The sequence below is a fragment of the Nansenia antarctica genome (genome assembly GCF_963989245.1).
Source record: "Nansenia antarctica genome assembly, chromosome: 1".
Lineage (NCBI taxonomy): Eukaryota > Metazoa > Chordata > Actinopteri > Argentiniformes > Microstomatidae > Nansenia > Nansenia antarctica.
In genome coordinates, this window is record NC_137674.1 from 37281565 (window position 1) to 37294064 (window position 12500).

Genomic DNA, 12500 nt, shown 5'->3' on the forward strand with positions numbered 1-12500 from the left:
AAACACGTGAGAGGAATAATAAGAGAAATGGAGGAAAGTAAAGTTGTAGAGATACGTGTGCGTGTGTGTGTGACTGTGTGGGTATGTATGTATGTACGTACATACGTACATACAGTGTGTGTGTGTGTGTGTGTATGTACGTACAGTGTGTGTGTGTGTGTAAGTACGTACAGTGTGTGTGTGTGTGTGTGTGTGTGTGTGTGCGTGTGTGTGCGTGTGCGTGTGTGTGTGTGCTCCTCTCTGCCAGGAGTCTCTTGTCTCCTCATTACAGCATGTGAAGAGAACATTCTGGGTCAACAAGCTGAATAATTCATGCAGAAGCAAGACTTCCAAACTCTCTCTCATAAACTCAACCAAACATACAAACACGCGCACGCACACGCACGAGGAAATGTATCTTAAGCCCTGTCCGGACGGCATATAAATTACCTGAGGACCTCGGTAATATATGTTTTACCTGGGGTAATTCGGTAATTTTTATCCCGTCCGGACCGACCATGTCAGTGATTTACTCCGGGGACCCCAGTAATTATTCCGGCTGGAATTACCTACTGTTTTTCAGCAAACCCTGAGGTCCTCTGATAATTATATTACCGTCCGGATTGACATGTCAGTATTTGGTACGCATTGCATGATTTTGCACGATATTAATACTAGAATTTACCGCTTTGACCGGGCTGTGAGATCTAAGGTATTAGGTGAGCTCTGTGCAAACAATGGATGTGGATGACATTATTGACTCCCTTGAATCTCCACTGTCGGATAACCAAACCACCTAAAAGGTTAATTCTAGCGAATTTACCTAACATTAGCTTGTAAACTGTGTAGTTTGTATGGTCTGGCACTCTATAAATCACGGTGTCTGACAACACACAGGGATGAAGTTAGGGGTGGGAATCGCAAGGTAACTCACGTATTGATAACCGTACAATATTTTGCCCCCCGTACCCGAGTTAAAGGGAAGCCTTGTTTTGAAATATAATCGTTCCAGACTTTAGATGTCGTATCTGTTTTTCCCCGCTTTGCGCCATTTCAGCCATTCATCTTTTTAATTTTGATAACATCACAACATTCTGATAGAACATCGACATGCTAGAAACACATAACTACACATAATTAGATTATCACACAGCCCCAAACGCGAACACATCCCAAAACGAACGTATTTACAAAAGTCTCCCTTACCAGTAGCCTATGGCAAAGGAGAATAGTAAATCCAATCAACAAATAATGAGTATTTTGTGATCGTTAAACTGCTGTTTATTATATCGAGTGGGTACTTTAAAACGTAAAGTTTCATGTTATGAAAAAAACCGAGTCTACGAGTGGTTTCGGCTGCGTTCGTAAATTCGCTCTGGAAATCTGATCAGCAGTCATGGAATGTCTCTGATCAAGTAATCAAATTACTTGTTGTTGCTACACGTGCGTTGTGTTGTGGGTCTGACAAAACATTCGGCGGGAACAGCTTCTTCTTCTGTGATGTTAAATGGCAGCTTGCACCCGAAACGCAAACATGCATGGATATGTTTTATTCCATCCGGATCGGTCATTAAAATCACTGGGGTCCTAGGGTAAAAAAATATTACCGAGGTCCTCGGGTAATTTATATGCCATCCGGACAGGGCTTAAGACACACAGCATTAGTATGTGAGGCCAGTGAGACAGACACCTACCTCCCGGTCAAGGTAGGACTTCAGAGCTTCTGTCTCATTGAGCAGTGTGACACAACACTTCCCCCTGAGATCAACCAATCACAGACACACACGCACACGCACAGACACACACAGGAATGAAGGGTCAACCTCCTGATGGCAGGTAAAGCACAGTATAGATAGAAAGATAGATAGATAGATAGGATACTTTAAAATTAAGGCGTTACAGAAGCCCACATCACAAACAGCAGCAACAAAACAAAGTGACAATTTAACAATAATATCATAAAATAATATAGACATCAGAAAGAAACAGAAGTGTCCAGTATGAATTAACATCCCCCAGTGAGTTGTACAGTCACTATAGCAGTGTATGTCATATGGATGCGTACCATCGGAGTATTCCCATGAGTGTTGGCTACAGCTGCAAAGCCTGTAATGTGAGCCCCAGTGCCAAGAATCTGTTGCAAGTTTCTCTCTGTCCCCCACGATGAAATGGTGTTTGTACGTCACACGTATCATCTCAGACACCGCTGGGACCATTCTGACAATACTTGGCTGAATAATGACACAGAGATCCGGCCTTGAAAAGATGACACTGATTGGTCCGAGGGGGAAGCTACATCACTCGTCGGGGGACAACATAATTACTGTAGACTTGTTTTTCGTGTCCTTTTCTCTACATGCAACTGCCAAGGATAACACTAACAATAATGATGACAACGAAGCCTATTCGATTGTCACTGTCCTCGTGGAGCCTGAAAAGCATGAGGGCTGGGAAGAAACATGCACGGGGATCGGTGAGAATCTTCTTTGAGATGACTCATGTTGACTAGACAGAGCAGCAGATTAAAACACTGATGTATTATCATATCTACATGACAAAACACTCGGTGGCTGAGGTAAATGATATCTGTGTATCATCTAGGGGTGGGACTTTGGGTCAAAGTCGATTTTTTTTTACATTTGGACGGTTAAAAGAAATGTTCACATGTTCTCAAATAAACATGAATTAACGAACAGAACTAATGTCGGTTCTGTAGCACTATTAGTTGTTGTTTTTGTATTAATAATGGCCCGGCTCGGGTCGGGTCCGCTATTGAGTGTGGAACGGGGTGAGAACGGGGTGAGAGTTTGACGTCATTAAACTGCACATTGTGTGCAAGTTAGTTTACAGAGTGCATTCTGTTGGAATAGGTTAACAATGTCCAAGTCCCACAAAAGCTCCTGTCTGGGCACATTTGAAGAGAATAGAAGACAGTCGTGTCCAGTGTGGGATATGAGGAACAACCGGACAGCCATGTTTCATGCTGCTGTTTCTTAATAAAAACTCTGTGAATTTTATATGCCTGTCCAATAAGATAATGTTGTCTAGTCTATGTTAATTTTCTGTTCCACAAGCTCGCACCTGCTTTGTCGAAATGTGATAATTTAATTGTTATTCTCCTTTATTTAAAAGGGTGTTTACGTGGCCTATAAAGGCTATTTATTTGTTAGCACTAGCGCCTGTCTTATCCGTCCGTACCCTATGCTTTGTCGTGTATTCAGTTGATAATGACTATTAGGCCTTCGCAGTTTTACAACTTGTTATATGTAATAATATATGTAATAAAGCGCTTAATTGTGTTCAGTTGTCCATTTAATCTTCATATGGCATTTACATTTTTTGTGTATTTAGCCATTTGAGCTTGATAGAGTATTGGTAAACATTGGAATTGAACAGCTTTAATTTTATGGCTATACAAAATGCGCGCACCACTGTAAATGGTAAATGGACTGATTTAAATAGCGCCTTATTCCAAAGCGCTTTACAATGGCCTCAGATTCACCCATTCACACACACATTCACACACCATTGGCGGCAAGCTATCATGCAAGGCACCGGCCCGCTCATTGGGAGCAATTTGGGGTTCAGTGTCTTGCCCAAGGACACCTTGACATGTGGCCAGCCAGGGTTCGAACCACCGTTCTGCCTACTTTGCGATCATTAGACGCCGGCTCTACCTCCTGCCTCCTGTGCCACAGCCGCTGTAATCCTTGCGTCGGTATTAGCGGCATTCCCTTTTTTCTGTCGTTGCATTATTGTCATGTTAGCCTAATTTAAGTATTCAGAAGAAGAAATTCATGAGGATTAATACCAGAATACAGTGATTTCTTGACGATGATCCATGGCTGTCTTGAATGTGAATGTCGGCACTGTCGTCGAAAAATCTATTCATCGTTCATACCACCCACTGATTAATCGACCATGAACATTTAGTTACGCACATCCCTATCATCATCATCATCATCGTCATCATCATCATTATCATCATTATCATCATTTTGTGTTCAGAGGGATTAGGTGGAGTTTGTCCCTTCCGACTGAACTGACTATCCCCTTTATAAACATGGAGGTGGGGGCGGACCGACAGACCATGGGAAGAGTGTCATGTTGGCCACAGTTGGGAACCGACAGCCACAAATAGCTGCCCGTCTTGGGGCCCGGGTTGCAGCCGTGTGAAGGTGAAACACTGTACCTGATATGTGTGGCGGGTAACGACTCGAGCTGTCGGGACAGGAAGAGCTCTCTGTGTCTCAGCTGGTGCTTCTGTTTCTCGGGGAGGTCTAGTACGATCTCAGGGTTCTCCATCTCCTCCTCCATCTCCCCTGGGGGTCAAAGGTCACAGCGCACACTGACGTTAAGCTGTGCGGGGGGAATCACTAGGCATACATCCAGAGAGGTCCTTACATCTAGCTACACTCACACTCACACTCACACTCTCTCTCTCTCTCTCTCTCTCTCACACACACACACACACACACACACACACACACACACACACACACACACACGTTTCACAGTGAGGTCTGGTCCAAGAACAAAGAAGCGGGTGGAGTTTCGGAGAGACCTGGCAGTTGTGGGACAGAGGGGAGTCAAGGGCAGTGAACCAAGGACCGGTTCTAAAGAGTTGGGGATGCGCCAACAAGAGCAGCGCCACGCAGGCTCCAACACGTCCAGCAGAGACTGAGTTCCATGCCAAGGACGTGGTGAAGACGTTCACGGTGAACAGATCAGTCTCTCACATATTGATGATGTTGTTATTATTCCACACAAGTCACCAGAGCTTCAGGTGCCTGACGCGCTCACTGTGAGAATCCTACATCTATCTGCATGACTTTCTCTCTCTGGAATCCTGTCCTCCTCTCTAGCCCTCACTCCCCTCACCACTCTCTCCTTCTCTACCCTCTCTCTCACCTACCCTACCCTCTTTCTCTCTCCTCATCCCCACTCCCTCTCTCCCTCTCCCTCTCTCCCTCTCTCCCTGCCTCTCTCTTCTCCCTCCCTCTTCTCCCTCCCCCTCTCCCTCTCTCCCTCTCTCCCTGCCTCTCTCTTCTCCCTCCCTCTTCTCCCTCCCTCCCTCCTCCCCTCCTTGTGGGGGGTGACAGAGAGAAAGGAGATCTAGCGGGGCCTTGACTACATGTGGTCTCTGGTGGCTGTGGAGAAGGAGGGAGGTGGAGGAGAGATGGAGGAGTGGGGGATGGGGGGGCTTCATTCACAGAGGGGGACAGAGGGAGAGAAACCAGTCGGAGCGTGCTCCGTTTCATTTCGAGTTTCATTAGAGGGAGAGAGGGAGATAGAGAGAGACAGAGACAGAGAGAGAGGGAGACAGAGAGAGAGAGAGAGCGAGACAGAGAGCAGAACAAAAGCAATCAGGGGGTTTTCAGGAGAAGGGATGTGTGGCCAAAATCAATAAGTGCTCCCCTCTTCCTCACACTCTCTAACACTCTCCCACCAGGGGCACACGCACACACACACACACACACACACACACACAGACACACACACACACACTCTCATAGAAAACACACGCACGCACATGCACGCACACAGTGGGTAGTGCAGAAGTTGTGCAGAAGTCTCAGTGTGTGTGTGTGTGTGTGTACACAGTATGTGTGTGTGCGTGCCTCTGGTAGTGCAGGCCAGGTAGTGCAGTAGGGTAGAGTCATTATTATCAAGCCAGTACTGTGTGTCCTTGAGGTGGCTCCTCTCCCCCGGCCCTGCTGATCTCTAGCCTACCCTCTGAGCCCCTCAGCCAAAAGGCCCAGACCCAATCTCCTGGCACCGCACCCAGACCATACTCTCTACAAATTGCCTCTCGATCTCACCTGTCCCTACAAATTATAAATCATTGATGAATGAGTCGCCTTACCAGACGAGAAGAAAGGAAGAGAGGAGAGGAGGAGGAAAGGGGAGATCCGAATGGATGGGAGAGGAAGCGGGGAGGAGGAGGAGGAGGAGGCAGAGGAGAGGACAGAGGAGGAGAGGGCAGAGCACTGTCATTACCTTAATAATGACTTCCTCTGTGATACATGTCTGGGTGCTGGTCCAGGACAGAGTGACAGGACAAACAGACAGAGACAGATAGGCCTTTCACACCGGCAAGGCTCCGTGCCGGTTCCTGTTCCGGAGTCTGAGAACATTGGTGCTTTCTGGCGAACCAGCCCGCGTTCATACCAGTTTAAGCGGAACCATGAACGTTGGGTGACAAAGGGCTAAACTAAAATGTCTCAACAAGATGGCGGCTACTTCACTGGAAATTAGGATAATTTCTATCCACTACAGTATCTGAAATAAACGCTATTTTGTATGAAAAAAAGAGACACTTTCTAAACACGTTCTCTTACTAGTCAGCTACTCTGATACTAGAATAGAAATGGCCACGAAGTTCGCGTTTGTGTGTGTGTGTGTGTGTTTGCTGAACATGTGAGGAAGATAAAACCTTTTTGGTTCCAGCTGAGAACCAACTTTTCAGGTTCCGAACCTATTTATTTTCAGTCTGAATGCGCCGGCCAGTTCAAAATGATGTTCGGGAACCGGAACCGCCACAGAGCCTTGCTGCTGTGAACAGCCTAAGAGAGAGAGAGAGAGAGAGAGAGAGAGAGAGAGAGAGAGAGAGAGAGAGAGAGAGAGAGAAGGATGACTCTCCCTCTCTGGCATTTGATCAATTAGACCATCAACTCCCGCACGCCAACACCAACAGTACTAAGGAGTCAGAATGAGGTTTTTCCCACTTTCTTTCAATGAATCATTCTTGTTATGTAACTAGGTAGCCCCCTACTCATACAACTGGATTGTTTTTGTATTTGTGGAGCGTTCCATTGGGCAGTCCGACTCATTTTTAATTTTATTGGATAGAGAGAGTGAAGATACAGAAAAGTAAGGAGAAGAGGGTATGTCAGCAGGGCATGGGCCGGGTTCCAACCCATGCTGACATGGGCATATGTGTGCACGGTAGACCGCAGTGCTAGACCACTGGACCACCCCAGGCCACCAGAACCCCAGGCCACCAGAACCCCAGGCCACCAGAACACTCCTACTGAAGTGACAGCCAATCAAATGGATGAGGGGAGGGGCCACTTTGATATGCTTAGAGGGGGAGGGGCTAAGACAGCGGGTAAGGGCGGAGTCAGAGGCCCTATGAGGGAGGGTTACGAATCCCGGCAAGGAAAATATTTGATCTCTGACTCACTTAAGAGACACACACACACACACACCAGGGTTTCCGTTAGAAAAATTTGCCGTCGGACATCGTGTCCGGGAAGAATTCGATTTACCGGACAAACGTGATATATTCCGGTCATCATATTAAAATATAATAAAAAAAAAAAATTTCAAAATCATATTTTTTTTTCTTCCAAATCTAATATAGCTGTTTGTCGCGGTGATTACTGTTGTGTAGCGGCCTATATATGCCATTTAATGTCTATTTCTCATCCGATACGATTAGATGCGAGCTATATAATATATAATAATATAACATGATTTGACGCATGCGCGCTATGCCATGCGTCAAATCCAGCGCTGAACGGGTCCAGCGCTGAACGGGCGCCTCACTGGGAACTGAACAGACAGCATCGATCAATGAACGGACTCCACATTACGTTAACTGAAGTTTGTTAAATTGTTTGGGATTAATGTGAGTTTTCTATTTTCTCTTTACAGTTTTACCCTTTTTTTTTTAAAATCAATAAAACAACGTCATTTCTATAAGTCTCGCTGGTTGGGAAGGCATTTCGTTTAGCTCGGGAGTATGACAATGGGAAGAACATAACTGTTTATTGAGAAACAATTGATAGGCAGTCTGGGATACGTATATAAAGAAATACCACAATGTCTAGATGTATAACATTTTATTGAACAGTAACAGTGCAAGCATGTAGGCTACGGGGAACAGGGATTTTGGTCAGTAGGTCCTTTGTACAGAGGGCGTTTCTCTCCGACAACGCGTTCCCAGGTACCATGGAAGTCATAGGTAGTCCAGCACACTGACAGACAGACAGACAGACAGACAGACAGTCAGCTTACTTCTACCCTTTTGAGTGGAATTACTCCTTTAATTAGCTGTTAGCCATCTCAAAGCCCCCTGAGCTGCTCGTCAACACTGAGAATAGACCACATTATAGAAACCAAAACACCGTTTTTTAAATCCACAGGGAATAACCGAGAGTGTAAGGAAAGGCACACCCAGCGCTGTCAGTGGTGGGGAGACTTGAAGTGGCTTTGCTTGATTTCCATCACAGATTCAAGGATTGAAACACTGATGAAAATAGGGAGTAATAGTGATGGGATTATTTTAGATTATTTTAGATTAGATTAGATTAGATTAGGTGAGATTCAACTTTATTGTCATTGCAGAGTACAAGTACCAGACAACAAAATGCAGTTTAGCATCTAACCAGAAGTGCAAATAGTGATATAAAAACAAACACTTAACTTTCGGGGAAACTGCTAAAATAAAATAAATTAAATAAATTAAAAAAGAAAGCGACTATTAGCACCGCCGAATGACAACAAACGTATGAGTAATGAGTAAAACAATGTCACTTTTATAGTATGTTGTTTAACTTGCCGTTCGGTCGCCATGGCTCTGGTGTGTGTAGCAGCTTCAGCTAGCTGGCTGGAAACTTCTAGGGGTGCGTTCGTAAACACGCTCTGAGAGCGCCGGAGCGCACGCTGGCTTCGATGTCACAGAGCGACCGAGTCGTTCGATTGGACGAGAGGCGTTCCGCGAGTGCTGATCGGATTTCCAGAGCGTGTTTACGAACGCACCCAGCCAGCTTTAGCGAATTGTATTCAAAGGGAATTATTTTCACCGGACAATATGTCCGACGACTTTTCAATTTGTCGGACTTCACCAAATTTTACCGGACAAAGACCGGTAATTGCCGGTTAACGGAAACCCAGACACACACACACACACACACACGTACACACACGTACACACGTACACACACACACACACACGTACACACACACACACGTACACACAACTACAGCCATTCTGCACTGATCCAGAAAAGAAGAGAAAGAACCTCTCCAGCACCACACACTGAACAGGGCCCACACTCCTTCACAGTTGTGCAGTTCACAACACACACACACACACACACACACACACACACTCACACACTCACACACCCACTCACACTCACACACACACACACACTCTCTCTCACACACACTCACACACCCACTCACACTCACACACACACACACTCTCTCACACACACTCACACACACTCACACACTTTGGGCTCGTAACCAGGCCGGATTTTCCCCTTTTCTTTTCTTTTTTCCTTGTCCTTGGTGCCGACTTCAGAAACACAGACAGGATACAGCCCACACCCATGTGGTGCACAGCCATTCCTGCCATGCATTTTTCACATATTGCAGATGTCTAGGAGTCCATGGAGGAGCTACTGGCAAGACATAGACGGAACCAAGAGGCCCATTCCACACACACACACACACGCACATGCACACGCACACACTACACAAATACACCCACACGTACCTATGTGGTGTGTATGCTAGCACATGTGCGCGCGCACACACACACGGTTCTCAAAAATAAACATTGTGGTTCTCAGACATACACATAGCCCCTCCATGCTGACTCTGTGTGGTCCACTAGAACAAACACTCCCCACAGATCCGGCTCTGAGCTCAGAGTGAGACAAGCTGTGGGCGGTCTTTATACACACACGCACGCACACGCGCGCACACACACACACACACACTACACACCACACACACACACATACAGCCTTTCACACTTCAGCATCGACCACACCCAACCTCAGCCCCACACCCAGACTAGCAGCAGGAACAGAAACACACACAGTCACACAGCTTCTGGTGACACCATTCCTGACACAGGCAGCCAGTGAAAGAGGTCAGTCCATCAGTCCACTGGCCCGTTGGCCTGTATGCATTTTTTCCCCACACCTTCAAACCGTCCTCAGATTTTACCAGGGTTTGCTGTATTACCACAGAGAATCAAGAAAATAACGCTACAGGGCTCTGGCGGGAGCCGTCTTTGCCCCGTATATATTGAATCTACATTAAATACTTAATTATTTATGTGGTGACTGACTGCACTACCGCATGACATTAAACCTAAACAATCACTTAAACTTTACATCCTGATAACAGCTTGACAGACTAAACAGTGGGATAGTATAATATGATAATGCTTAATAAGAAGCATCACACGCTGCATTCGTAACAATACAACTTGTCTCATATCATATAGCAGCCTACAGGCTATCCTTTATCTATACAATATTGATGTAGTTACCGTTATGCGACTATGCTCTGGGAGTCCTGATTCCGCTTGCTTCTTTTTGAGCTCTCTCTTTCAGGGGCCAGCTGTGAGAGAAGGTAAATGGACTGCTTATATAGCGCCTTATTCCAAAGCGCTTTACAATGGCCTCTCATTCACCCATTCACACACACATTCACACACCAATGGCGGCAAGCTACCACGCAAGGCGCCGGCCCGCTCATTGGGAGCAATTTGAGGTTCAGTGTCTTGGCCAAGGACACCTCGACACGTGGCCAGACGGAGATCGAACCCCCGAACCTGCGATCATTAGACGCCGGCTCTACCTCCTGAGCCACAGCCTCCCCTAATGGTAACGGCCCGGCAGACTCTGAGGGCCCGTTCTGTTCTGGTTGTCTCTAGTCTGTAGGCATTTTGACTGCAGTGTTTCCAGTCGGGTTTGACAAAGTGGTTAACTTCGTTGTCAGCGAATAGCTGTCCGAACCCGACAGCAGCATTTGATACAGACAGATATCCCGTCCGTGCAGCTGTTACTGGCTGTCTCAGTCTGAGGTAAGAGTGTAGATTAGTTCCCATTAGTGTTCCCATCTCTGGCAGTCAGCTTTTTCATGCAAATCTCACAAATCACCTCTTCCAAAATCTGCAGGAACTCCTTTATCGTCGGGTCGGAGCCCCAAATGCTGCTATAGAGCAGCAATGGCGTTTTTTTAGGGACCAAGTCATTAGCGCTAGTCATCTTTTTTTTTTTTACTCTCCTTCTCTATCCTTAGGTGGAAGAGGTCACTTGCAACACCCCAAAAGTTACACTCCTGACGGTCTGATACTGTAATTCTTTCTCCGACCACACCGGCAGTGGCGCTGTTACACATTGGGAATTGTCAAACAGACCTTAAATTTGGCAGTTTGATGGATAATGGAGCAGAAATTTGATGACGCTATTGAAAAGCACACCGTGGGCATTTTCAAATCCGGCGGGAGACCGTATTACCGTTATAGCGCCCAACCCTAGTGGTCAGTCAGGTCTTGCGAGTGCTGCAGTGGGGGCTTCTCTCCAGTGAGGCGCCTGATGCAGAGCTCTCTCTCTCTCTCTCTCCCTCTACATAATGGTCCAGTAATCAGCCCACTGGAACCACACACCCTCAGAACTCAGCATACAGCATAGCTGAGCCTCCCTCAACATTGCAGAGGCAGCTTCCATATACGCGCGCCGCGCGCACACGCGCGCGCACAAACACACACACACACACACACACACACACAGTACAGTTCCCCAGGCTTGCACACACACGCAATACACGCGGAACACACACACACACACACACACACACACACACACACACACACACACACATTTGCCCAAACATAGAGGAGCATACATGTACACACAGAATATTGTGTTTCTCCATCTCATCTCTTCTGAGTGAACACACTAGTGGTGTTAACTGTCATATCCAGTCGCTGTTTACAGACATTCTGTCATAAAACAATAACATGTTGGATGCTCAGTGGTGGGAAACAGACTTGAGTGTTTAGACTCATTGGTTCAATTGCACCAGGCATTTCCGTCGGTGCAACTGAACGAGGCAGACACAATCAAGCCCAGATAGGTACATTTGAAATTATTTCAAATCCTATTCCAACCCAGGTCTGGCCGAGAACAGAGTGGTCTTTTTTTCCCCCTAATTTCTGAGTCAATCACTCACTTGCGTGTTTATCAGCCAGGGCGATGAGTGTGCTGGAGATGTCTCTGCGCCGGTAGAAACACACCACTTTGGCCTCCACGTTCCCATTGGCCGTCTGTAAACAAAACGAGGGAGAGAGAGACAGAAACGGGGTTACCATGGCAACAAGAAGTTACACGCACGCACACACTCATACTTTAGATTCGCTGTCAACAGAGTGCAGGAGCGAGTACCCAACTCCAGATCGATCACCTCACCCCCCTACACACTTTTCCCTAAAAGCATGTTGTTTGGCCTTGGAAGAAAACCCTCCTGTTGTTGTTGTGGGTCAAGAGACTGGCCTCTTCTTTTCTTGTTCCTTTCTTTAGCGCTGTCTGTGATTGCTTGTGGCACTTCTTCTGACAGAAAGCCTTAGGATAGTGGCGAGACGGTGACGCTCTTATCCGGAGCGACTGTACGTCTGATGACTGACTCAAATGGGAACATTTCAAACGATCCGAGGGACAGACAGTGAGAGAGGTGACAGAGGATCATCTTAGGGAAGAAAGGAATATGAG

At 46.4% G+C, this 12500-nt stretch overlaps 1 protein-coding gene across 1 annotated transcript in view; it reads right to left on the reverse strand.

Moving 5' to 3' along the window:
- The window catches only part of mta1 (metastasis associated 1), a 28114-nt gene that overhangs the window by 7882 nt on the left and 7732 nt on the right, over positions 1-12500 (reverse strand). The window contains exons 3-5 of the mRNA XM_080545510.1: positions 11965-12058; positions 4172-4301; positions 1674-1737 (exon numbers count right to left, since the gene is read on the reverse strand). Coding sequence (XP_080401636.1) covers positions 1674-1737; positions 4172-4301; positions 11965-12058 — 288 coding nt within the window. The remainder of the gene's footprint in view (positions 1-1673; positions 1738-4171; positions 4302-11964; positions 12059-12500) is intronic.